The sequence below is a fragment of the Ylistrum balloti genome, unplaced genomic scaffold, assembly GCF_031769215.1.
Source record: "Ylistrum balloti isolate Yb309-2 unplaced genomic scaffold, AGI_CSIRO_Ybal_v1 Utg369810, whole genome shotgun sequence".
Taxonomy (NCBI): Eukaryota; Metazoa; Mollusca; class Bivalvia; order Pectinida; family Pectinidae; genus Ylistrum; species Ylistrum balloti.
The window spans coordinates 290,636-314,638 of record NW_026781983.1 but is presented as its reverse complement, the minus strand read 5'-3'; the positions used below and the strand labels follow the sequence as shown (position 1 = coordinate 314,638).

Here is a 24,003-nt window from a genome sequence, read left to right as displayed (position 1 = left end):
GCGTCCGTCCGTCCAGCGTCCGTCAACTTTTCATTTAAACAACTTCTTCTGAAATACCGAAAGGCATAGAGTTATCATATTTGGCTGGAAGGTTCCTTTGATGAAGCCAAACAAAGTTTGCAAAAAAAAATAACATTGACCCATATTCAAGGTCACATAGGTCAAATGTGTTAAAACATTTCAACAAGTTCTTCCAAAATACTGGAAGGCCTAGAATCATCATATTTGGCTAGATAGTTCTTTTGATGAAGCCCAACAAAGTTTGCGAAAAAAAATAACATTGACCCATATTCAAGGTCACATAGGTCAAATGTGTTAAAAAATTTTAAACGACTTCTTCTAAAATACCTGAAGGCCTAGAATCATGATATTCGGCTACTATATTCCTCTTATGGTGTCCTACAAAGTTTGCTAAGAAATGACCTTGACCAATCTTCAAGGTCACAGGAGTCAAATGTGTTAAAACATTTAAACAATTTCTTCTGAAATATCGAAAAGCCTAGAATCATTATATTTGGTCAGTATGTTCCTTTTATAAAGTCCAAGAAAGTAAAAGAAATGACCTTGACCTATAGTCAAGGTCACAGGGGTCAAATGTGTTAAACGTGGAACATATGCACAGATAAAGTAATGTTGGTCATAAAGATCCAGGTTAGTGATACAGGCCCTCTGGGCCTCTTGTTTCATTTAATGTTTTTGTAAGCCACCAACAGCTATGTTTCTATATGATACTTGACTATATCAAGCTAAAGTGAAGCTCTCTCCAGCAAAGCAGTATATTGTGGCAAGTATTTACAAGGTTAAATTAAATTTTCCCGTTGCAAAAAAAAAAAAAAAAAATTGTCCTCAGGTTTTTAGAGGTTATACAAATGCTTGTAGAACAACATCTAATATTTTTCCCATGTGCCTACATGAGAGAGATTAATTATCATTGTCTCTTGATGAATGTTGGTAGGGATATATATTCCTGTAAATAAACTTGTCCTTGTCAGCACTATAGTGGTTTCATTTCTAGAGAGAACTCAATCATACACTTAGAATGAACATGAGTATCTCTGACAAATTTGAATTTCAGGGTTTGAAGGTTAAAGTCAAGGTCATTGTTCTTATTTCTATCAAATCATTGTCAGCACTCTACCTGCTTCATTCAATCAAGGGATTTCCATCAAATTTTATATTCACGTAAAGCTATTAAATATCATGGACAAGTTTGAGTTTTGTGATTGTAGGGGTCAAGGCCACAGTCACAATATCAGACAAAATCCTGACAGTTATCTAATGTCTTATTTCCTGTAGGAATGTTATCACATTCATATCAAGAACCATGATGTCAGACAACTTGGAATTACAGGGTTGTAGGGTCAAGGTCACTATATTAAAAAAATCCTTGTCAGCACCCTAGTGGCGTCATTCCTGGAGGGATTCTATCTAAATATATCTTCTTTATTACACCAAAATCAAGGTGACACTGCGAGGGGATTTGTATCGTTTACAATGCCTTCTTTATCCACTTTAACTCCTGTACTGATAAATGATCGTATCAAGGACTTAGGCTTATTAGTGTTAGACTTAACCTATCAAGCTTAAGAGAAGTTCTAGCTCTCTCCAGCTGACAGTTGTATCCTAGCCATTTTTCTACTAGGATTATGTTTTTATGATAAACTGGTATAGTTATCACTCAGACATCGCAGTGTATATTATAAAGCTTTAATGCATGTTATACAAACATATCATAAACAATAAATAAATCAGAATTTCCATTCATTGATCACATAATTAATATTTAATTATAATTATCTCAATTATGCAATAAGACTCCATTTGTCAAAATGACATATACACTACTCCATTATATCAGATGTGCATTGCTTGTGACTTGTTTGAGTATCAACATAGTATACAATGGACTTATGTGCCACTGCTAAATGACACATGATTTTCCTACTCCGTGCACCAACACCACTACAGCTTTCTATCCCTTTTTTCCTTCCTTCCTTTTCTGTTTTGTACATTATTCTTTTAACTCTCTCTTTACCTCCCCCTCTCCATCCTTTCTCCCTTTCCTCTCCTTGCATTCACAATTTCATGCATTTCCTAATTTGTAGTACTGTTTTATTAAGAGCGATGATCTGGGTAACGAGAAAGACTAATAACTATTCCACCTCTCACCTCTCACCTCTCACCGAAGATTTCATGAGTAGGCCATGACCTCCGATATCTCTATTAGTCATAATCGCAAAACACTAGTCATGATAATTCATTTTCGACTTCTCTCAGTCTGTGACCTCCAACCCCTCTCAATAGTTATGATCAGTAATCCCTTATATCTTTTAGTCTGTGATCTCTGATCCATCTAACTAATCAAGATCACTGACCTTTCAGTCCTTGACCTCTGACCCCTCTCACTAGTCAGTAATCATAAGCTGTGATTTCTCACTTGTAGTAACCTTTCACCTCTCATGATGCTGAGCGCTGCTTCACTAAAAATTCTGTTCTACTATAAAAACCCTCATCAATTAATAAAAAAAAACTTTAATGTAAAGAAAGAGGGATGAATAACATTGTTACTGATGAAAGAATGATTCAGATATTCAACCTATCACACAATATTTACTCTTTATTCAGAACTATCCCATAAATATCCATTTTCTCATGAAAGAAATTACTAGCCGAGTAGCATATTGTTGGTAATATTTACCAGAATTACATTAAAATCCTACTAAACATCATATTAGTTATAAAAGCCAGATTTCCTGTCTTAGACAAGAACTAGAATGGACATTGCATTGATTTTAAGAACTAGAATGGACACTGCATGCATTTATGAATACAAGCACAATCACAAAGCGTTACCTTAAAGCAAGCTTACAAACACATATCAAACATGATTTACATATACACATCCAATCTATCAACATATATCACTCACAGGTTGAGTAAATTTTGTGACATTTTCAAAAGCAGAAAATATTGTAGTTAGAAGTCTATTCTTTGCTATTCTATATTTCATCCATGTGAACATCACTTTTAGTCCCAGTTTCAAATCCATCAGTGATATTCCTGAATAACATAGATCACTGATACATAAACAGTAACAACTGAATGTATTATCTAAAGTATACTGCTGTATTTTAATTATACCTAAAGCCCATTTGAAGTACAACCAGAAATTGAAACCATAATTTTACTGTCAAATACTGACATCATTTCTATGATATGTATATCTATACGAACACTGCCACAAAAAATCTGTGGGTTCAGTCTTTATATCAATCTTGGGGTCAAAGTTTGTTTTGCAGGATGATTTTTAACATTTTTTCCCCATATCGTTTTAGAATTTTAAGAGTTTTAATAATGACGGAAAGAAGTTATTGATGATAACAAAAAAAAAAAAAAAAAAAAATTCCTGATCATTGAAACTTTTCTGTATATGTACTATAAGACACACAATAATGGCAGAGGGACTTATTTACAGGAGGGGGCTTATTTGTGGTAAAATACGGTACATATATATATACTGCAAAGATATCTTAAAAGTGATATTGTTCATTTATCAAGGACAGGCAATGAATGGCACATACACTTCACAGCACTCTAGTACAAATGATACACCATAGTTTCAGTATTGTAAAATGATTTTTTCATAATGAAAGATTGAGCTTTTATCAATGCGATGAAGTATTTTATAAACTAAACATTATTTAACACTTGTTATCATGTAACACATTTCTTAATTCTGTTTCTGCGTCCTGAATTTTTAGATATAGTAAATGTACCTAATATGGTTGATCAAATTTATCATATTATCACTTTTTCTATAAATTATAGCGCAATGCTGAATTACCACTTCCAGACAAATTTCTGACCTTTCTTAAATCTTGCTTTCACTGCTTTCACTTTATCCTACAAAAAAAATTTGATCCCTTTGAAGCGAGGACCAAGCTGACAAATAATCAGGCATATATATATATAACCGAGATACGTGTCTCGCAAAATGTCAAATCTTAAAGAATCGTAACAACCTTCATTTTCACACAAGAGATCTCCTCGGTCTTCTATACTTACATATAGTCTACATATTTAACATGTAGATTATAGACTGACAAGGAAATACTCAGGTTTAAATGTCAGGGGTACCATTTCAACATGGTAATATTATAAAGAGTGCTGGTAATCAGTATAACAATGCTGCAAGACTCGATCACTTCAGTTCTATGGTAGTCAGAGGAAACTACAGAGCTACTAAGGCATTTATATATCTGTTGGATGATGAGATGATGGGATCACGATACTACGTGATCAATAAATTTGTGACTAAAAATTTCTTGATAACAATTTTAAGTAATTACCCGATTTGTGTTGACAGAGTGAGACAAAGTGGTCTCCCTTGAAAAAACTGTGACAGATAACCATATATTTAAATCATACTTCACATCAAACCATGATATGCAATGTATATATACAACAATATACAGCTAGAAAATATTTGTGGAGGTGATCCTCAACCTTGTGGAAATAGAGAGAAATGCTTTATAAATATATGGGAAATGTTCTTATATTATGAAAAGTTCAATAGTATTTAGAAATACTAAGCAATACTTCAAAATTATTAAATTTGATCAGATATGCTTTAATCATATATATATATATACATCAATATATGTATAGAATATAGGAATGAAGAGAAAATGTATTTACAGTTAACATGCCCGAACACTCCAAAAAATACTGGCCTTTCAGTGGAGTCTTCACAGCAGAACATCGCACACAACACACAAGTACAGAAGTTTTATAGCACAATGACTGTCAAGATATATGCATTATACCATAACAAATATATATAGATGTAATTACACCTAAAATCGGTATCGTACACATGTTACTGTTCAATATCAAAGCACCATCATGGAAATGAAAAGTGTAAATTAAATTTTAACTCATTTAGAGCAAAATTACAAGTATGAAATTTTAAGGATGTGAAGAATTTCATTTTTAAATCTTATTGTTAAAAACAGAGCAACAGACATTTTAAGAATATGAAGTAAGCATGGGAAATAGGATTACGTAAGCAGCAGCTACATTGGATGGAAATTCACAAGGCTTGGTTTTACTTCTCTGTATAAAAGAGTATATATGTAGCTGGACTGTCCCTATTTTTTCACACTTAACGTAACAATATGTAAGTTTAAAGTGCAGTTAGTTTTGCAGGAAAATTTATAAATTGGACATTTTTTACAAGACAACCTCAAAATCAATTGATAAAATCATCAATATATCTTTCAAATTATTTTTAAAGATGCACATCCTTTGTAGCACTTCAACAAGTGACCAAAAACATAAATATTCTAACAGTAAAATGTCCTTACAGAGTAAAAGGGAGGTAACTGTATTGTTATTTATGCCCATGGTTGCACAACTACACAAGATCATTCAGGAATGTTGGGAAAATGCAGGACTGCTTTTGCATAACCCGGTTGAAACAGTTCAGGTGGTTTGGAATTATTCCATGATACACAAACAAACATGTACCAGATGTTGGAACTGATCTATGTCAAGGAATTTCATGTAAAGCAATGCACCAAAAACATATACCTTTTAACTCCGATACTTAATAGCATTATGCATTTAGAAATATGTGTGTGCACCAAACCTTCTTTATGCTGAAATTCTGAAAACTATTGATATTCAGCAAGTTAGTTTCAGACAGGTACAGCTAGATATCTCAATCTGTACATGTCAAATATTCCATAGTTCAGCCTTGGTCCCAATCTGTATCTGGAGTTTTTCTTGAAGGTTCAATCAGTCCAATGTTTCAATCACTTACGCAAAAGCCATCCAGGTCTCTATGGGTCCGTTTTCAAACAAAACATATCAGTTTACAAACTTCCTTTGTACTATTTTCCAAAAATACATAATTAAACTATAAATAAACACTGATTGTTAGTTTTAAACAACTGAAGAACTACTGTTTTTCAGTATGTACTACTAAAGATAAATCTCTTTAAAGGAAAAATCTTCTTTTTGTTCTCAGATCTTTTCACTACATTTGATGCTGTGCAATTGTTTGTGTCTGAAACACAATTGTTCACATTGAATACTGCATACAGTTGGGATTTAAAATAGTACAAGTACTTAAGAAATGTGACTGAAAACATAGATAAAACATTGAATTTAGGAAGTTACATTACAGTGACTCCTAAGTTAAATCTTTGTAGGTAACCATATTTTCCAGATTATAAGCCGCACCGTTTTTTCTTATATACCAGTGTGGCCTATATGAGGACCAAAAAACAGTAAGCGTACCAGTACACCTGTACGAGACGGTATTGAGTTTTTTTACAAGTACCTGCCCATCATCTCTTATTGACTGAAACAGATTGTTTAGAACCATCATATGTAATCGTATACAGGATGATTTGAAGATTGAAATAAAAATAACATTCTCATGGACTTAATTAACGTATTTTTCGAATCATAAGCTGCACTTTTATTCCTCTTGAGTCAGGCATGCGGCTTATATACAGGTGTGGCCAAAAAATTTGACAGGATGAAAAAAAAACCGGGGAAAAATCAGGAAGCATACCAGCACACCAGTATGAGGTGGTATTTTAGTACCTGCCTGTCACATGTTTGTTACTGAAACAGATCGTCTTGAGCCATCATTTGCAATCATATACAGGATGATTTGAAGAGTGAAATACAAATAACATTCTTGTGGATTTAATTAATCATGCCTTTTAATATGAATCACAATTATTTTCTGGACTTTCACGGTTACTTCAAAGCCATAGCGTAAGTTTACAATTGCCTTTTACATCCTTGGATCGATAGGTCATGGGGTTATAGGTCAAATTCTAGAATGACCGTCATGCTTGTTTACAATATAAAAGGCTTTGTGCACCTTACAAGAAGAAATAATATGAAGTTTAAGAATTTGGTCTGTATGAAAGGGCCTTCATTAATATTTAACAGTACAGACACTGATGGAGAGATTGTTTAGTAAAGCATACATAATGTTAGGACCTCTATCTGTGCGTAGATAATTTGCTACTCGACGTTTTCTGATCTTGATATTTTGCCCTCTGTTGTCTGTTACATCAACAAACTTTGTTCAATGTAATGGTTACCACTTCATAAGAAAGGGTATGACTTATATTCCAATATGGCTTATATGTGGACCGAAATCAGAAAAATTTCCGGTGCAGCTTATAACACAGAAAAAACAGTACATAGCTTTTGAAATCCATGAGCAAGTCTTTAGGCAGTGTATCTGTTACAAACTCCAGGGTCTGTCAGCATAACTAGTACAACTTCAGACTAGTAAAATAAAAAAGCACCGTATCATATATATATATATAACACTAGCTAACGAGCATGAATTTTATACACCAGGAAATTTAGATGTAAAGAAAAAATATCCAAAATGTCTGTCACAGTATTACTCAATGAGCATAAAATTATGCTGTTCCGTCTTTCAAAGTACCTCCCATGAAAAGATGCTGTTCTGTTTTTCAGCATACCCCCATACATTCAAAAGGCTAATCTGTTGTTGACGCCTCCCTCCACATGATGCTGTTCTGTTGTTGCAAATCACTCCCTTTTTACATCATTTTCTGTCGTGCAGGATGCCTACCATCAGACACTGCTTTTCTTGACACAATGCTATTCTGTCATAGAGGCTACCTCCCTACACACACAACTTTGTTCAGTTGCATAGTTCTCTTCCTCAACACATAGTATGCCTCCCAATATAGTGCTGTTCTGTTTTTAGGATGCCTCCCTCCATACAATGCTGTTCTCTCATAATAATTCAGATTCCTCCATCAAGGTTTGTTGATGTGACTATTCTAAAGGATACCATTAGTGAAATACTGAAAGTTGTCATACAACTTAGTGGTCAGTGAGTGTAGACTAGATTCTACCAAATTTTCTACATACAACTGAAGCTGTTCTTCAGTCAAATTCATATGAAATCGTTCCTTCATTTGCCGACTGGTGGCTCCCTTACTGAAACATGGCAGCTGTGACCCTGTAACAAGAGGTCAAAAATTAAGCACATAATGGACAGGTTATTAAACTGGTCAAGGTCATGCAAACATAAAAAAAAATTGAAGAGTCGACCTTTCAGTTGTTTCCATTTAATAATACACAGCATTTTCAAACATAAAAAAAATGCAAAGGTCTGTCTGTGTTACTTGTATGACACAATATAAACCCTCACCTGTCTGTGTTACTTGTATGACACAATATTAACCCTCACCTGTTTGTGTTACCTGTATGACACAATATTAACCCTCTATTGTCTGTGTTACCTGTATGACACAATATAAACTCTCACCTGTTTGTGTTACCTGTATGACACAATATTAACCCTCTACTGTCTGTGTTACCTGTATGACACAATATAAACTCTCACCTGTTTGTGTTACCTGTATGACACAATATTAACTCTCACCTGTTTGTGTTACTTGTATGACACAATATTAACCCTCACCTGTTTGTGTTACCTGTATGATACAATATTAATCCTCTACTGTCTGTGTTACCTGTATGATACAATATTAACCCTCACCTGTCTCTGTTACCTGTATGACACAATATAAACTCTCACCTGTTTGTGTTACTTGTATGACACAATATTAACCCTCTATTTTCCGTTTTCCTTGTAAGACACAATATAAACCCTCACCTGTCTGCATAATCTCTACCAGTAGGATGATTTTATCCATATGTTTCCGTGATGCCACCAGGCCTTGGAGGATGAGAATCTTGAAGTACTCAAACATGTCGCTCCCTAGACCCCCCATCACCTGTAAAATGGATCTCAATGTTTTATCTACAACTTACACAGTATCAGAAATTTCTTGTATGCACAAAATTTCCTTCCTTTATAAATTGCTGTAAATATTCTGCATGATTTTCAAAATAAAGGATGACTATGGATGTCATTTACTAAAAAAAAAAATTGTTTAAGGTACTTTATTTCTAGTTTTTCCAAAACTCTGACTGAACGTAGCAAATGTGTCAGACAAGTATATCTTAACTCCAATATAAGTATCACAGTTTGATGAATTTACAAAAGTTGTCAAAAGTGACCTCCACTCTTTAAAGCTTGACCAATGACCACCGCAATACAATGAGTGGAAAAAAACATCATATCACAATACTATTTTGTACCAAATTTGTTGATAGATTCTCATGATATCACACTGATTTGGAAGGGAACAGGATTCAGACAAACAGACATACACAGGTAACAACATATCCATATGCCCTTACATAAAATGGCAGGTCATGAAAAAAAAATGGAGATGGAATTTTAAGTGAGGATCCTTGCTCCTGTGATCAAATACTCACGACTTCCAACCATATTTGAAGGGGTCATACAACAGAACACAGACACAAATTGATATTAAATAACTAGAACAATGACAGGTCAGCAAGGGCCCCGCTATGTGACAGCAAATAACCCTTCCACCAACCCACCCTCAGACACACCCCAGATGGAAAAAGTTTTAATTTTGGATTTTTTCTGCCAAAGCAAACTTGAGTTATTGCAGGAAATCAGATTTTTCTATTCATGGTATAAGTGACCATAACTTTTGCCCTTTGAAGCTGAAAAGCAATCCAGAAGCATTGTATGATGTTTGACTTTGATTGGCTAAAGCAAATTGGAGTTATCACGAGGAAATTAATTTGCTATTTACAGTAACTGTGACCTTGACCTTTGACCTTAAGCAATCACCTTCAGTAATAGAGAACTGTACGAAGTTTGGATTTGATTGGCCAAAGCAAACTCTAGTTTTCACACAGAAACTGATTTTCTATTTATAGTAAAATTGACCCTGACCTTTGCTGCTGAAAAGCAATCTCATACATGCTCATTCAATAAGGAAGCACCATATGAAGTTTGCGCTGGATCAGCCAAAGGAAACTCAAGATATCACATGGAAACCAAAAACCAAACTTTGGTTAAAACTACATGATTTTCTATTTAAAGCAGGTGACCTTGACCTTTGACCTCCAGATGTAAAGCTTAATGAAAATGGTGATTTTTCATTTATAGCAACAATGACCTTGACATTCAACCTTGGAAGATGAAAAGCTACATACGTTGAGCAAGCACATCTTTCAGGGAGGTTTGGGATAAAGTATGAGTGCCATAGGCCCAACAGTATTTTAGATACTGTACAGTATCTCAAATCAGAAACTAAAAATTAGACAGACGGACAGACAAACTGATGGACAATGTGATTAGGATAGGGCACCTGCATCTCAAAGCAAGGCCCTAATAACATAAAATGAGTGATAAGGATCAAAATAATCTATCATGTTCCAACATGTTTCCTACAAAATGAACCTTAATTTAGTGGGTGGTCAGGTGACACAATGTTACACACTTGAATCACACCTAGGCATCTGGGGTGTGATTACCCTGACCAGACCTGTAAAGGTATGGGGTCACCTGCCTCAGCACTTGGGTTTTCTCAGAATAATGGGGTCACCTGCCTCAACACTTGGGTTTTCTCAAAACAATTTGGTCACCTGCCTCAACACTTGGGTTTTCTCAGAATAATGGGGTCACCTGCCTCAACACTTGGGTTTTCTCAGAATAATGGGGTCACCTGCCTCAACACTTGGGTTTTCTCAGAATAATGGGGTCACCTGCCTCAACACTTGGGTTTTCTCAGAATAATCGGGTCACCTGCCTCAACACTTGGGTTTTTCTCAGAATATTGGGATCACCTGCCTCAACACTTTGGTTTTTTCAGGATAATCTAATTTCTTCCCACAGCAGAACCAACAGGAATGATGAATATAAGTTGGAAAGGTTGTTTCACAATTGTCATAAACACAAAATTTCAATTTTCAAATTAAAGTGTTTTTCTCTTTTTTTACATATGTCTCTGAAAAAGACATGAAGGTACTCTTACCTCAACAAACTCATGAGTAAGTTTAAAAGGCGAGTTTTCAAATCCGAGATTTTTTCCAGGTGAAGTGGAGAGGATGAATCCAAAATCTATATGTATTATGTGTCCATGAGAGTCGAGTAGAATATTCCCATTGTGTCTGTGGAAAAATAATCACAAATCGTTAACAATATTGATCACCATCATGAGAGTCGAGTAGAATATTCTATTTTGAAATTTATAACATTGTTTTTCTATTAATGAAGGTAAAAAATGAGACAACATAAAAATTTGTTATAATCTAAGAGAAAAAGAATAATATAAATGGTATATTTGGATTTTAATTGATTGTCCATGCAATGTAATGCAATAATTTCAAATTTTGATAAACGAATTGCGATATACACAGAGAAAAGATGATGGAGAAAGATCTTCCGATCTGCTGATATGATGTTATGTACAAGGATGAATCTTAGAATCAACAGATTCCTATCTGATTACTGAATTAATCTGACATCAGGCTCGTGCCTGGTAATCAGCCAACAAATCTATCTATACTGCTGGTCACAAACCAATACTGGCAATTTTTCTTTCATTGTCCCGTAAAAAGCCCATTCTCCGAGTTTGAATGACTTGTTGCCATGGCTACCTAGACTTACTACAGGTTGAATACAGTCAGTGTTGTAAATGTACCTCCATAAAAACTACAATTATGGTTAGATAAGGGAAAATTTAACTTACCTCTGCATTATATTCAGTAAACTGGACCTACATTCCCATTATCTCACCTTTTCATTATATCAGTATCAAAAAATGCTATTTATATTCATAATACGTGACTGTAATTTAAGTGTTTGTTAAAGTTCAATTATTTATATTTTCACTTGAGTAAAAAAAAATCAATTGCTATCATGATATTTTTATGGTTTAATGAAATTAAACTGCTGTTTTATAAAAGAGAAATGTAACAACACTAAAATCTTAGAAATATTGATGTGCTGATTGTATTACAAGGTAGTTTTCATATTGATAAGTAAAGTTCTATCAGGGATTCTTCATTGTTATGGATCAACGTCAGTGTGACAGCCTGCCAGGGCAATAAAAAGACGGATTCTTCTGTCTTCAAAATCATACTTAAAATCAGTTATATTCTAGGATAACACACAAACATTTAATCATGAAATGTGTAATCAGTCATATAAGGAACCTAATTATAGCAGTGAATACCCACCTGTCCTTCACCTGTATGAGATAGCACAGGAGGCAGTATCCAGCACAGCTCTGGACAAAGTTCTTCTGGGCTGTTAGGAACTCTTCACTGTTTGGGGGACCAAACTCACGAATGAAGTATTCACGAAGAGACACTTTACAATGCTTCTTGATCTGATGAAGGGAAACTGCGTTGGTGACTGGCTGGATCATCCCGGAGTCCATGGCTGTGACAAGTATGTGATAAGGCAGAATCCATAAAGGCACATGCTCTTGTTCCCAAATTGTCTGCAACAATCAGATTGACAGATTAAACCTTCAACTAACTCCATCAGTACATAATTATAAACATGTAGTGTAGTACAGAGATTCCTTATTTTCACCACAAGGTATAAATCATCTACAATGCTCATGCATTATTATCTGTGATTTCAAATGTCAATTTAATCAACAGGACAAACAGCTGAAGTGTTGATTAATGCTTGTATGTACTTTTCTTATATATTTGGAACATCCCAAAATATTGAATCCCTTCAAGCCAATAATGCTTCAGACCAAAGTTGGTCAAAATTACTTCATCTCTAAAGAACAAGTAATCTGAAGATTTGTCTTTGTCCACACTGGATCATGATTGCTCTTGGTTTGTATCAAATTGTTCCCACCCACCCACTGATGCTTCAGTCTAAAGTTAGTCACAATCCCTTCAACACAACAGAAGAAGGATTTGAAAGGCATACCTTTACTTCCCTTATTTGGCATTGTTCCTATGGCTACTGGTACTACAAACTGACACAATCAAATTCCTTAAATTATGTTCTTTTTTCATAACAAATTTCTATTTACATCACAAACAAAGTTAACTGACCTACAAATTGTTTTGTACTGACCTTAATCTGTTTAAGGATCTGTTCAACAAGAAGTGGCTATCAGAGGTCACAGTGACCTATATTGTGTGAAACTAACCTTAAGCTGTATAAAGACCTGAAAGAATGAATGTTCCTGTCAGAGGTCACTGTGACCTTTATTATGCGACATTGTTAAAGGACCTGATAGACAGGAAGTTCCTGTCAAAGTTTCACTGTGACCTACACTACTCAACACTAACCTTGAGCTGTATAAAGACCTGATAGACAGTAAGATCCTGTCAGAGGTCACTGTGACCTATATCTTTTAACACTAACCTTGAGCTGTTAAAGGACCTGATAGTCTGAAAGTTCCCATCAGAAGTCATTGTGACCTACACTACTCAACATTAACCTTTAGCTGTTTAAGAACCTGATAGACAGGAAATTCCTGTCAGAGGTCACTGTGACCTATATTTTTTAACACTAACCTTGAGCTGTTTAAGGACTTGATAGACTAGAAGTTCCTGTCGAAGGTCATCCCCACACTTGATGATAACAGACAGTAACTTCCAGTTAGGTAAATGGCCATAGGGAGAACTCTCCCGAATCCTCTGCTCCTTTTCCTCCCACGGCTCCTTAAGGGCTGCAGCGGAAGGATCATCGGGGTCACGCTGTTGATAAAAAAATATCAACATCAAAATTCAGTGTTGATCAAAATTAAAATATAAAATCTGATAATAACATATTAATGATAAAGGACATCATTGATTTCTTCTGTTGAATTACTCTAAGTACACAGCATCAACATCACAACTCATTTGGATCTCCTCATGAACCACAAGCTACTGTTTGGTCGGACATAAATTTACTGACCTCAATATTGACTTATTTGTATAATAGCAATCTTTACAGTTGATGTATAACCATATCAGTAAGGATAATCAGTAGTAGTAGTAGTGATCATTAATGAATATATATAGCTCTGTGATCAAAGACACTTCGTGTGGATTACATGACGTACCTCAAACTTGCCCTTAGGAGCTGAAATGTTTTCTGACAGGCGTCTCCTTATATCACCAGCAGCAATGTAGACGGGTTCTTTACTATCAGCACTAGTGGAACTGTCTATAGAGAACTGTGACAAGGTGTCACTGGACCTGTACCGACCCGTAAACTGCATCTGTAAAACATATCATTAACCGATGAAGGAAATCAACATTGCATACTTATTCCCCAATAAGCCCAGGGTGCCGAAAGATTGGCACTTCTTCTGACAAAATCGGTCAATACATACACAGAGTAGAAAGTTATATGTGCATAACACTTGGCTAATTAAAGTGTACCAGTCCACGCACACAACACCTGGTCTCTGACAATTAATAACCAGTTTACTTATCCAATTAAAAGTTAGCTTCTTAATTAGTGTCACCATCCTGTAGTAGTGACTTACCTGTATGTTAAACAAGTAGGGTGTTTACACCAGACATGGAAACATTTAGCTTGGTTATGTACATCTTCAGTCAGAATCAAAATACAACCCCGTCAAATCAGTACAAACTTTTTGCCGAAATCTGATCCCCACAATTCCAAGAAAAACTAGTTTTAGAGCTTGTTTACCAAAAACTGTGATTGGGCGTAGTATACACATGTGCGAAACAGAACAACATGAGTCCAATGGATTTGAATGGTGTTGTTATTACATGTCTTGTAGTTTGGAGGATGAATAAGCAATAAAAAGGTGCCAATAGAAATTTATCTGTTTCTGTTTATTTACTGACATTTTAAATTATATTATGTTGTTTGTACCACAGTGTACCGTGCTATGGTACCCCTACTTTGTTCAGCTGTAATCAACATCAGGATACTGATATCGTCAACCATATTTGGACACTGCGTTTGAGCCGAAATCTGCATCAGTTGAAATATTTTCCATGGTCCTTGAATTTCAAGATAACAAGTTTTGGTTGTATCACATATCCACATAGCTACTGAAACTCCAATAATATATTCATGGGCTTATTACCAAACATGGGCAATATGCTAAACAAATATGATATGAAATGTAGGTACACACATCATATGGTTGTTCTGCTATTTGGAAAAGCATACTGAAGGGTTATTTTAAAACAAAAAAGTACCATAAAGAAATTATAAATAGATAACAAGCTTACCTGTAGGATATCATCATCCTCCTGTGACCAGCACTCAGCATCATCAAACTCCCCCATGTTCCCATACACATAGAACTCTGAATAGGGCGAGTTACCACCTCCGTTAGCTCGAGCACAGATGGCACTCAAGTCCTCCTCTGACCGTGTGAAGCGTAGAGTATTCTCCAGGATCTTACCTGGGACTTGGCATGTATGGGCGTTCTCTACGTCTAGCACTTCCACATAGAGCAGGTATGGCGCCTACAATACAACACCAGTACAAATGTAACAATACATACCATATTTATTCTACAACCAACCCACTGGGCCTTCAAAATACCTCTCATGTAGTCATGTGGTAGGTTTATAATAGAAATTTACTTACCTACACCAGGAACAGACTTACTGTCAGATTACACTTACCTACACCAGGAACAGACTTACTGTCAGATTACACTTACCTACACCAGGAACAGACTTACTGTCAGATTACACTTACCTAAACTAAGAACAGACTTACTGTCAGATTACACTTACCTACACCAGTAACAGACTTACTGTCAGATTAAACTTACCTACACCAGGAACAGACTTACTGTCAGATTACACTTACCTACACCAGGAACAGACTTACTGTCAGATTACACTTACCTACACCAGGAACAGACTTACTGTCAGATTACACTTACCTACACCAGGAACAGACTTACTGTCAGAGTACACTTACCTACACCAGGAACAGACTTACTGTCAGATTACACTTACTAACACCAGGAACAGACTTACTGTCAGATTACACTTACCTACACCAGGAACAGACTTACTGTCAGATTACACTTACCTACACCAGGAACAGACTTACTGTCAGACTACACTTACTAACACGAGGAACAGACTTACTGTCAGAGTACACTTACCTACACCAGGAACAGACTTACTGTCAGATTACACTTACCTACACCAGGAACAGACTTACTGTCAGATTACACTTACCTAAACTAGGAACAGACTTACTGTCAGATTACACTTACCTACACCAGGAACAGACTTACTGTCAGATTACACTTACCTACACCAGGAACAGACTTACTGTCAGATTACACTTACCTAACACAGACTTACTGTCAGAACAGACTTACTGTCAGACACTTACCTACACCAGGAACAGACTTACCTACACCAGGAACAGACTTCCTGTCAGATTACACTTCCTAAACTAGGAACAGACTTACTGTCAGATTACACTTACCTACACCAGGAACAGACTTACTGTCAGATTACACTTACCTACACCAGGAACAGACTTACTGTCAGATTACACTTACCTACACCAGGAACAGACTTACTGTCAGATTAAACTTACCTACACCAGGAACAGACTTACTGTCAGATTACACTTACTTACACCAGGAACAGACTTACTGTCAGACTACACTTACTAACACGAGGAACAGACTTACTGTCAGAGTACACTTACCTACACCAGGAACAGACTTACTGTCAGATTACACTTCCTAAACTAGGAACAGACTTACTGTCAGATTACACGTACCTACACCAGTAACAGACTTACTGTCAGATTACACGTACCTACACCAGTAACAGACTTACTGTCAGATTACACTTACCTACTAGGAACAGACTTACTGTCAGATTACACTTACCTAAACTAGGAACAGACTTACCTTACACATGTTTGTTTGTATTTCATTCATATTTCAGCAATCAACTGAAGATTTTTCATGATGTCAAGTGCAAGATCTGTCATATTCTCTGACTTGCAAAACTGTTGCATCAGGATATTTTCCTGTTTTTAGCCTAACTTGAGGGAAATCACTACAATAGGCTCTATTGCTCCGTTTTGATATATTTTGTTTTGTGCTGTTATCTGGTAATATACCCTGGAGCACTTTATATTGGCTGTTACATTACATTACATCATGAACTGGATATGGTGCAACAAAATGGCTGCCTACATTTCATTTTGTCTTCAAGTTGACTTTAAACCTGTCAAGATGTAACTTGTCTAAGTTGTGTGATAAAATGTATCTTTAATTTTGTTTTCACTTCGCATTTTATCAAACATATCTCAAAGTTTTGATTTTTGCGCGACAATGCTTGTACAAGCCTTGCATTATGCGAGTGAAAACTGAGGATGTTTTCTTAATCAAATTAATTTAATTAAATAATAAAATTATGACTTAAATGTGAGTAGAGTCATAGCCTGTACCAACAAGAGATCCCAGAGGGATCTTGGCGCCCACCATTTGAGGATCTGTTTTCAGTTCTTGAAGATTTGTTTATTTTTTTTTGTTTGTTACAGGTGTTGTAAATGTTCATGAACTGGTCTTCATTGAATGTACTCAATGATGGCACAAGATATTTTTATTTAGCACCTATTAGCAAATATCATTTGAAAAAGATCCCAAAGTATTATTAGATAGCAGTCAGTTACAGGTGGATAATGGACAATGTGCTTGTGCTGTATTACTGTTGACATCCAAGATGGCTGGCTGTGGGCCACCTTGATTTCAAATCAGTCCAAAAAAGATACAATGCACAACTAGGGACCAAGGGAAACCAATATCTATGAAATATCAGAAGGATCCATCCACGACTTCCTCAGATATAGCAGTAACAAGATTTTACTCTCAAAATCCAAGATGGCTGCCTTTCAGCCATCTTTATTTCCGATCAGTCCAAAAAGGTATAATGCACAACTTGGAACCAAAGGGAACCTGCATATGAAATTTGAGAAAGATCCATCCAGTACTTTCCAAGAAATAGCAGTAACAAACTTTTACATTCAAAATCCAAGATGGCCACCTGTCTGCCATCTTGAATTCGAATCAGTCCAAAAAAGGTACAATGCACAACTAGGGACCAAGGGAAACCTGCATATGAAATTTGAGAAAGATCCATCCAGTACTTTCCAAGAAATAGCGATAACAAACTTTTACATCCAAAATCCAAGATGGCCACCTGTCGGCCATCTTGAATTCGAATCAGTCCAAATAAGGTACAATGCACAACTAGGGACTAAGGGGAACCTGCATATGAAATTTGAGAAAGATCCATCCAGTACTTTCCAAGAAATAGCGGTAACAAGAATTGTTTATGGACGGACCACGGACCACGGACGCAGGGCGATTTGAATAACCCACCATCTATTAGATGGTGGGCTAAAAACAGGATCGCTTGGACTGGATAGGATACAGGACGTAAATGGTATTGGTAGAGAATGCAACAGGGTGGGATGGACAGACAGTTGAATGCATCATCTTATTAAAGTGTACTTACCTTTTCTTTTGAATTGAGGACTATTGCCTGTGTGTGTGGTATTCGTACAATATGATGGTTACAGTTGTCAGCTGAAGGCAGCCAAATCCGTGCTGGTAGATTCAAATTCAACATGGCAAGCTCTGCAATCAGTCTTGAAGCTGGAAAATATGTACGTATTGTCATTTTGAAACCACTGGAACAGGCACATAATTCATATTTGCATATTTCCTGGAACGCACAAAACATGTGTCCCCCCCACCCCACCCTTACCCCTAACCCCCAGACTTTTATTGATTAAATGACAAATATAAGTATGTACCATTTTTATCTGATAAAAAGCCCGTGAGACCACTGCCTATCACCTGGTCCAAATGCCAGGTGGGATTAGCATCACTTAAAAGTCTAAACTTCATTAGGTGGCCATCTTGGAAGTCTAAAACAGGGTGTGGCAACTTGATGGACTAGAAGAATTTGCCATAATGGAGACCTAAATATAAGGGGATGGTCTTTATTTCCAAACTGGAGGAGGTCAAAAGGGCAGCTGGGGGCACCTTACTGTCAGATGAAAAAAGTTTAGTTTTTTCTTGATTTGTCAGTTAATTTGACTACAAAAATCTATACCCATCATATTACATACTTCGTGCTTCCTTGGTTGGTAGTAGCTGTAGCTTGGAGCCAATGTTCATCAGTGCATTCACAAACTCCAGTTCTGGTGCCAGACGAGGTGCCTAAACATTAATCACCACTTCAATTAGAACACCTCTTTAAATATATATCATATATAAGTAAACTCTATCAAAATATAATTTTTATCTAATAATGAAAGAAAGTATAAATATATTGTAAACATACAACCTGATGTAAGTAAAACAATAAACATCATTATACATTTTTTTTGTTCCAATTTTTTTTTTTAAATTCCAATACCATCTTCTTTTCCATTTGTTTTCATCAAGTTTAGGAATTCATAAGTTATGTTATTTTAATTCTTTGTTTGGCTCTACTGTATCTAACTTTCAATTCATATTAAAGGCACTATTCACTTGTGTCTTCTGTACAATCTTTTTCAGTGACCTCCTCATGATACCGTTCATAGTAGAAACAGTCTTTAATTCCTTCAAGTATTTTGAAACACGTGACTTTTAGGTATATAGTGTACCTACCCCACAATGACACAATGTCTCTCGGCCAGTCAGGTCATTGACAATGGCTTCTGAACTCTGATGACAAGTACAGCCATTGTCGAAGGCGTGACCAGTAGACAAGTCGCCCGGGGTTTCCATGAGGCTAGAAGACGAGCTACTCGGAGTACTCTTCATGTAAATACCTGATAAAGGATCATGGGTGAGAAAAGGACTAGCTTATACACATGTCTCCAGAGAAGAAAGTACACTAGACAAAATCACTAATGAATAAGTATCAATAACAAACAAAAATGTATATAAACAGTAAATAACTTGCCTAAAAATATACATGTAAAAATCTTGCCTCTTGGGATTATCTTTTTCTTTCTGTTCTCCCTACCTCCCTTCAATTTATGCTTATATATCAAGTCACTGACCATGTACTCTAGTTACCCCAAAACATTTATTGAAAACACTTTAAGAATATAATTTATACATTTATTTTTTAATGACCTCCTGAAATTATTACCTAAGAGGTTCATGTAACCCATATCCAACAAACCGGTTGTAAGTCACACATGACAAAGTAACACCTGTCAAATACATTAAACATATGGTAAAATCATTATATAAGCAATTACCTGTAGCATCTGAGCGCGAGCGGTGATGTGTTCTCTGTTTACCAGCAGGTGATGGCGTAGAAGATGGGTACAACTGACTTGGGGGTACAGTTGGACTTGGAAGACTAGACAAGGTCCGAATATGACTGTGGGGTTTTGGAGGCCTACGAAATAAAATTGTGTGTATTATATAGACTGTGAATGCAAATCAACACCGATTTCCATGTACCAAATAGGATGAATATGAAATGCTGTCACTAACTCCCCAAATGCAATATGAGATATGTATCACACAGCAGATTTTGTCCTCCACATTTTGACTTTAAAACTTGCAAAAATGTAAACATTTCCCGTTATGTGATAAAAAGTATCTGAAATATATATTCATTTCGTATGTGATTTAATGAAATTTGCCTTGAATTTTTAATACTTGTTTGACAAGGCTTGCAAAAATAAAAACTTTGTAGATTGGTTTCATAAAATCTCATCATTGGAAATGAAAACTCATTTGCGATCTGTTGTATAGTAAATTTTGAATAGATTGAGTCCTGAACTCATGTTTTTGTCTGTGGGACTCCATCAAACTTTGTGAACCCACTTTATGTCTTTGTAACTGGACTCATCAAGATTTTGGAATTTGTACTCTGGATCAGAAAAAAATCCTCGAAAATTACTGGAAATATCTGTTGACTTTATATATTTCATAGAGATTTAATTACCTTAGTTCTTCATTAAGTATCATATTTTTCAGTTTCACTCCCTGAGAATTTTTCCATGATGGTTTTAATACATCTGCCGAGAAAGCTCCCAGAATCCAAGCTGTTCTTAATGAAAACTCCACATTGTAGCGACACCTGTCAGGATAGAAATGCCCATCAACATAATCAGTACAATATATGGGAATTTCAGGGTTTACATGCTTGCTATCACACTACTCTACTCAGTGCATACTATCATGGCAGTATTAACTGATCATGTAACATGACCTAATATGACGTCATAGGATGAATATGAAATACACCTTTCTTTTCAGGGTTCAATAATCACATTAACAGCAAAATATTATTTTATGTTCAGATTGTCTCACAATAATCACTGATCAACATACTGGAGGTTTATCAAAAGTCATCCGTGGGGATCGTTGTACCATACAAAGATCTTTACCTGATGATATAAAGTACAACATTCCACCAAATGAATACTTGAGTACATGTATATATCCCCACCCCCTAATGATGAATACTTAAGTACATGTACATATCCCCACCCCCTAATGATGAATACTTAAGTACATGTACATATCCCCACCCCCTAATGATAAATACTTAAGTACATGTACATATCCCCACCCCCTAATGATAAATACTTAAGTACATGTACATATCCCCACCCCCTAATGATGAATACTTAATTACATGTAAATATCCCCACCCACTAATGATGAATACTCAAATGCATGTACATATCCCCACCCACTAATGATGAATACTTAAGTACATGTACATATCCCCACCCCCTAATGATGAATACTTAATTACATGTAAATATCCCCACCCACTAATGATGAATACTCAAATGCATGTACATATCCCCACCCACTAATGATGAATACTTAAGTACATGTACATATCCCCACCCCCTAATGATGAATACTTAAGTACATGTACATATCCCCACCCCCTAATGATGAATACTTAAGTACATGTACATATCCCCACCCACTAATGATGAATACTTAAGTACATGTACATATCCCCACCCCCTAATGATGAATACTTAAGTACATGTACATATCCCCACCCCCTAATGATGAATACTTAAGTACATGTACATATCCCCACCCCCTAATGATGAATACTGAAGTACATGTACATATCCCCACCCCCTAATGATGAATACTTAAGTACATGTACATATCCCCACCCCCTAATGATGAATACTTAATTACATGTAAATATCCCCACCCACTAATGATGAATACTCAAATGCATGTACATATCCCCACCCCCTAATGATGAATACTTAAGTACATGTACATATCCCCACCCCCTAATGATGAATACTTAAGTACATGTACATATCCCCACCCCCTAACGATGAATACTTAAGTACATGTACATATCCCCACCCCCTAATGATGAATACTCAAGTACATGAACATATCCCCACCCCCTAATGATGAATACTTAAGAACATGTACATATCCCCACCCCCTAATGAATTCTTTTATGATGAGTACATTTACAAACCTGTGAATGAGGTAAGGATGGAGGGCCTCAGCCACATCATGCATGTGTATATACATGTTGAGGATCTGAGGCAGATAGAAGTCAACATCAGCCTCATCAAAACTAAACATACGATTACCTGTAACAGAATTAGATTATTCATCAGACACAAATTGTATGATGACTGACATTTCTTAAAACACAAATATTGACAGACAAAATGCAAAGGAAAATCATTATAAATATACTGTGTACTGACTGTTGAGAAGGAACACTTCAACCATGTCAGGTGTAGTGAATGGGAAATGTATGACGACAACTCATAATAGTAAACGTCATTAAAATTCAAGGGTTTTGTTTATTCAGTAATGGCATAGGAAAAGTATAGAGAAGATATTAAAGATTGAAGGTGCCTTCTAAGGGAGATAATGGCATTAAAAGTGTGATAAAGCTCACAGATTTCTCATAGTACAAAGGAGCAAGCTAAAATGTTTTGTTGTAAAGATAGATCATTTTCCTTCCATGAAAACATTTTTCTTTCTGCACCGACCTAATATGACAATCTGTAGATGTATGTGATACTGCCGGCACACTTACCAAGGTAGGTTTGAACACCAGGCTCTTTGGAGTTGAAAAGATATGATACAGCAATAGACATATCAAACAATTTAGACTCAAACAGTCTCAGCAGCCATGATTGTTTCCCAGAAGCTGAAGATTTGGCCTTAACCTTGCCCCCAGGGAGTGGCGGCTTGCCACAAACCTGTCCTTCCTCTCCACCTCGTGGGGAAGGGAATTTATCCCCATCTGATGATGTAATGCTCCTTTCATTTGTCACTTTCTCATCCTCACTTGAATCCATTGTCACCTTACCTTCAGTCTCTGGTTCACATCTCAAATTGTCCAGGGTCAATGTTAGAGACACATCCTTTTTTTGTATTTCTGTATCTGTTTTAAACGTCACATTTTGATGATTACAGGTTTTCGATTCCTTTCCCAAATTTACATTATCAATTGTCTGAAGTTTGCTTGTACTATGTTGCTGAAGGCCGTTACTTACTACTGAAGCTGTGTGTCCCTGCAAACAGAGGTCCTCACTAGAACCTGAACTAGATTGATGTGTTTGACTTTGTAAACAACCGTTTGTATTTTGTATCTGTCCTTGTGAAGAAGTGTTGATTACTTGTGTTTGTTCTTGTGGAGAGGTACCTGTAACTTGTGATTGATCCTTTTGTGAGCTAGAAACAACAGATTTTTCCTTATTACTTTTCAAATCGCTAGCCCAGCCTTTGGTGTGTTCAAGGACTGAACAGGACACACTTCGTTGGTACACTGATCCAACATGCGAAAATGAAGACCCAACACGTTGATAAGCTGCTGTGTCTTGACACCCAAGCTGTTCTAACACACTTGTTGGGTTCGGCATGCTACCAAAAATACAGTCAACATCTGCTGTACCATTCCTATGTATTGGACTAGTCTCTCCCAATGGTGACTTCGGATTAGTTGGTTTGTGAACCTGGGTGATCTCCCCTGATGGACGTCTACCAGATACGGAGAAGATCGATTTGGTTTCTGCCATTTTATATTACTCTATTGCATCATCATCCAAGTAATGAGTTGCATTCAATGCTC

At 36.1% G+C, this 24,003-nt stretch overlaps 1 protein-coding gene across 1 annotated transcript; it reads right to left on the bottom strand.

The window, feature by feature from the left end:
* Positions 1 to 4,869: 4,869 nt before the first annotated feature.
* Positions 4,870 to 23,950, bottom strand: LOC132544818 (phosphatidylinositol 4-kinase beta-like). The gene is made up of 14 exons (XM_060208464.1): positions 22,966 to 23,950; positions 22,390 to 22,507; positions 20,860 to 20,994; positions 20,162 to 20,304; positions 19,560 to 19,723; positions 19,034 to 19,124; positions 18,415 to 18,554; positions 15,136 to 15,375; positions 13,986 to 14,144; positions 13,453 to 13,635; positions 12,142 to 12,407; positions 10,935 to 11,070; positions 8,690 to 8,810; positions 4,870 to 8,029 (listed from the first exon to the last, which is right to left on the bottom strand). Exons 1-14 carry the CDS (start codon positions 23,948 to 23,950, stop codon positions 7,848 to 7,850), a joined length of 3,063 nt encoding a protein of 1,020 aa, XP_060064447.1. The 3' UTR covers positions 4,870 to 7,847.
* Between the last annotated feature and the right edge of the window lie 53 nt (positions 23,951 to 24,003).